Source organism: Parasteatoda tepidariorum, unplaced genomic scaffold (assembly GCF_043381705.1).
Source record: "Parasteatoda tepidariorum isolate YZ-2023 unplaced genomic scaffold, CAS_Ptep_4.0 HiC_scaffold_4108, whole genome shotgun sequence".
Classification (NCBI taxonomy): Eukaryota; Metazoa; Arthropoda; class Arachnida; order Araneae; family Theridiidae; genus Parasteatoda; species Parasteatoda tepidariorum.
In genome coordinates, this window is record NW_027261740.1 from 1 (window position 1) to 5,414 (window position 5,414).

Below are 5,414 nucleotides of genomic sequence, written 5' to 3' on the forward strand. Positions count from 1 at the left end.
AAAAAAAGAACCAAGAGAATTGAAGAAAAAGGCTGCTAAGAGATCTCTATTAAGAACACAAGGCACATCTCGACAACGAAAATTGCGGAAATAAGCCTTCATGTTTGAAAACTCATAGTCTTTAAAAACAAATGTAGCATCATATTTTTTGGTGTACTTAGGGTGACCTGGGGTAATTCGTGATCAAAAAACGCAAACATCTATTTTGTGAAAAAACCATTCAAAATAGAATTTTAATATTTACTGGAAGTTTGAGGCTATATGAGATGAGTCCAATGCCACCTTCTTTTGTTTGAAAATCTAATTAGAATTTAAAAGAATTTAAATTTTTAGTGATCAGGAATTACCCCTGGTCTTGATCATTTCTGGGGTAATTCTTGATCACTTCTGGGGTAATTACTGATCACCAGTTTTTATTGTAAAGGGGCTGTTTAAAAATAATTATATAATGGTAATTAACAAATAAGACATCAAGATCAAACAAATAAACCAAAAAGATATGTTTAAGCAGCTAATAAAATTATTTATTTAAAAACAAGAAGAACGATTAACAAAATTTAAATTTTAAAAAATCTTTGCATCGTGCCATACATTTTAGGCAATCAGCCAACTCATTCTCATGTTGTTCTGAAATATAAGAGAGTTCCCACATGGATTACTTTTGCTGGATTTTTTAACTTCATTAAGGGAAAGTGTAAAGTTAAGTAAGGGTATGTCAACAGCTCTGGCAGCAGCTCTCACATTGAAATTTTCATTTTCAATCATTAAAAGAAATTCACTAATTTTGTTTTCTAGAAGCTTAGTATCCTTTTTAGGCTTATAAAATCTCACCATATTTATACTAGACTAATTTATAAACTTAAAAATTATTCTAATAATTATACTAGGCTAATTTATAAACTTAAAAATTATTCTAACGATGTACACACATAAAATTAAGATAAGTAAATTAAGCAAGGTAAGACAAATCAGAAATGGGGCAAATCAGAATGCAGTCTTGTATACAGTTAAAAACAAACTTTGTGATGACAGTTAAAATATATTTTATAGTTGTTCCACTTAATAAATATGAACTGTTATTTAAGAAAAGACAATTAGGTATTTATAAGCTATTTTATATACTATTTATAAGAAGAAATGACAATGATCAGGAATTACCCCAGTGATCAAGAATTACCCCATCTGTAGGGGGCAACATTTGATATAGTTTCCTATAATCAGTTATAATGTTTACAGTAGATGTGAAACAATTAAACAAAAGGTTACACTACTTTTATATCAAAGAAAAAGAAAGTGACTCAAAATATTTATTATTAAAAGAAGGAGGGGGATCTTTGCAGAAATGTGCACATTTTGAAACCCATCTTTGAAATGGAAAATACAGAAAGCAGTTTAAAAGATACTTATTTTGTTAAATTAAACAAAAAATTATTATTAAGTAAATGTAGTTATACTTTAGTAAAGTGTACAAGCATTCTTGTCCATGTCTTAAATTTAAAAAAATATAATTTTTTAAAAATAAAACTTAGGTGATCATTACTTACCCCAGAAACAGAGTGATCGTGAATTACCCCGGGTCACCCTACTTATAAAACAACAATTTATATAAAAGTGTTAGAACAGTTAAATCCCATGAATATAATATATAGAAATTTTGCTTTGCAGTTCTCTGTAAGTTAATTATGCTTTTCACTTAGTTTTATGCAAAAAATTAAACATTGTAAACCCTATCCCGTTTTATCCAACCCAGGTATGCTAAAACGGGATATGTAAGAGTTCGGAAATTAATTTTTTTTTCTATTTCACAGTCATTAAAATTAGTTTAAAATATGTTTTTTGTGTGCTTCAATAAATGTTGTAGCTACAAAAAAAAAATAATGTATGGTTTTCCTTAACAGATATTCCGTAGTAAATAAAAACAATAATGGTATCCCGTTTTGTCCAACTCTCCCCTACGCCTTTTGAGGATTGATAGCTGAGACACGAACTTTTTAAAATATATCAAAGTTATAAAAAATATACTTTTTTGTAATCTTTTGTATATTATTCTTTTTTTGATACAAAATTCATTTTTGAGAAAACAACGTATACAGCACGGAATATTGGGGGGGGGGGATTTTGTGTCNGGAATATTGGGGGGGGGGGGATTTTGTGTCATAAATTTCATTTAAAGCTTATAAAGGAATGGTACTTACTTGCACATATTAGAGCTACATGATCATCTCTGTATTTTAATAAATTTTCTGCAATATTCAATCTTGATCCAGAAAACCATTCAGGGGGTTCATTCATAGGCACACTTAGGTCTATAACCTTCGGAAGATGATAATTTCAATTTTAGTTTATTTAAAATTTTCCTAAAACAAAATAATCATATTCACATATAAACCTTTATTTTTATGTTTTCTCTTATTCGTGTCCGGAGAAAAAAATTCTGGTGAAATTACCATACTCTATGACAATAACATTTCTGATTTAAAAAAATATTTAATTCTGGTAATTAAAATTTACAGTATTTAAACCATTCATTTCGTAATTTTTCCGTTTCTATGGCAACGGTTTCCCAGAAATTCTGGTTTTTTAAATTATAGTTCTTATTACCACATAATTAGTGAAAAATACTAAACTATATGGTAATTTAAACCGAATGAATAGCAAATTTTAAATTTTACCATATTCTGGTAGGCAATGCCTTTTACTTTTAGTGTGCATCAAATCATTCTGTTGAATGACAAACTCCAAAGTATTTTGAAATTTGCTAGTAAAACTTCGATAATTTATTTATGAAATTCAAACAAGTAGAAGCTGAATTTACTAAAACTATTTTTTTGAATATTATAAAACACTAAATAATTTAAATTTTCGATGCAAAGCACTCAATACTTTAAGCTAATTAAAGCTAATTATAATTGCTTTCAGTTAGTATTTGAGTAGCAAATATTGTTAATTAGATAAATTATCCTTTACAGTACTTAAGTTTTATTATTTAGAACTTCAGTAAAGAGTTACCTTATCATATTTTTTCGAAGCTATCACTCCTGTAAATTCCCACATTTCTGTCCAAAACTCTTCCAGATATTCTACAGTCCATTTATGAAAATCTTTATAGCCTTCTAAATTGAAAGGAAAGAAAATATTTTTAAAGAAACAATAAATTAAAGCAAAAAAACTACTATTTTCAATTTTAAAAAAATATCGTAATTTGAAAAAATTTTCCGCTAATGTGTTAAAACTAATTTTGTTCTGTTATTTCAAAAATAAATTTTGTAAATTCATTTGATGGTCGTACATGGTGCCTGACTGTAGTCACACTGAGCAAAGAAAAATGAACCACCCTGAATAACTTTTGATCTAATAATCGGATTTTCACGTTCTCGGACTCAATCTTAATGGTTCAAGTTGGTGACCTCAAATATGCTAATTAATTAGTGCAAACGATATTTTAAGTTACGAAATCAGACTCAAAACGTACTTTCTCTGAATAAACATGCCTTTTTTTCAACGGATTCGGATTTCTGACCTTCAAAATATGTGGGGAAACAGCAATCTGGGAAATGTCCCAATAGTTTAGTCGGGTGAGGGGTCAGAAGTTTGGACCCTTAATGCTAATTTGATTTTTTGCGTATTTCGCTATATCTTGAAAACTTTTTAAGCAAATTGAAAGTTTTTTGCCCACAATTATAAAATTCGTTGGTTATAGATAATTCCCTGAAAAAAAATTTGCAAATGTTTATTATTTTTTATTATTTTACTTAATAATAATCGAAAAACATTTGTATTGTAAAGTATAACATTTTATGCATCATATTAACGTTTGAAATTTTGCATGAAAAAATACAAAGGAGAGAAGGTTGTCGAATCATCTCCTGAGGCATCGAATTTTAAAAAAGTCGTATATTTACAAATACGATTTCTCAGGAATTATTCAACTCATTTCGGTCAAATTTCGTATTTTGCCATTTAAAATTTCGTACTTTAAAACGATGCAAAAAATTGTGTGCCTTACAATTCTAAATTTTTCTTATTCCAAATAAAATAATAAAAAATTTTTAAATATTTAGTAAAATTTATTTTTGCATCGAATTATCTTTGAACAAACGAATTTTATAATTATGTGCAAAAACAATTCGCTTGAAACGTTCCCATGATACAGTGAAATACGCAAAAAATTAAATTAGCATTATGAGGTCCAAACGGTGAACCCCTCTCCTGATCAAACTATTGGGACCACATTTCCCATATTGCGACTACCTCATGTATTTTGAAGGTCAGAAATCCGAATCCGTCGGAAAAAAAGTATGTTTATTCAATAAAACAACGTTTTTGTGTCTGATTTCTTTACTTAAATTATCGTTTGCCCTTATTGATCAGCATATTTAAGGTTACCCTCTCAAACCGTTAGGATTAAGTCTTAGATCGTGAAGATCAAAACATTAGATTGTCGCATTGTGCTTACAGATTTTTAGTAAGTAAACACAAGAAAATCATTTGCGTATCTGTTTATTCTACATACCAAATTTTCTATCGTACTTTTCTTCTATAACCTTCATAAATTTCTTCAGTAATTTTCCAGAATTTTCTTTGGGATACCGCATAACCTGTACATCTTCATATTTGCTATTAAAGGCCATTTTTACTACAAAAGAAAATAATTATTTGCATAACTCATAGCTGCATAGAAACTGAATTAACTGTCAAAGCGTGTGTAAATGGTAAATTTTTAGATGTTGACATGTTTTAAAACTATGGGTATAGGGATTCTGCCGCTTATTCAAATTCCCGACTCCTTTTTGATGACAGCTCATTTGCCTCAGAGGTAAGTTGTCCAGATAACTAATTTTCCCTACATATACATGTGCCCAATATATCTTCCCGGAAAGTACATTTGCGTAACAGTTTATGTTACCAACGGACAATTAAATGATTTTCCATGATGCGTAGAGTTACAAAGGTATGTACGACTGGAACCTGTTTACGTCAAAATCTGTAAGTATTTAATGCGAGACCGATTGTTTCCGCATGTCTCTTGCTGAATAACGTGTTCCAATAAACATCTGCCGGAACCGTCCGGAGTATGTCCACACCCCTTCCCTTGTGGAGTGGAGATGTGAACTGTTATAACCACCAGCCTACCTTTAAATATACCTTTTTATAACGTAATATGGCTTATGACTGCATTATTAAATACAGCAACGATGACAGGGATGTGGCCCTGCTATTATATATATATATTATTATTATTATTATTATTATACTTAAAACGGTCAACCATCCATTCTGAGCCGCGATAGCTCAGGGGATAAAGCGTTCGCCTTCCAATGAGGTAAACCGGGGTTCGATCCCGGCGATAGCTGGTCGATACGAATTCCGCATTCGGCTTGCACCGGCCGCAGTACTGACGTGAAATATCCTAT

General features: G+C 30.1%; 1 protein-coding gene across 1 annotated transcript; it reads right to left on the minus strand.

The window, feature by feature from the left end:
• Window positions 1-2,195: 2,195 nt before the first annotated feature.
• LOC122273398 (acetoacetyl-CoA synthetase-like) lies at window positions 2,196-4,633 on the minus strand (the record flags this gene model as incomplete). Its single annotated transcript, XM_043057474.2, has 3 exons — window positions 4,514-4,633; window positions 3,010-3,113; window positions 2,196-2,313 (listed from the first exon to the last, which is right to left on the minus strand). Coding segments are annotated over exons 1-3 (340 nt in total), but the record flags the coding sequence as incomplete, so codon positions are not given.
• Between the last annotated feature and the right edge of the window lie 781 nt (window positions 4,634-5,414).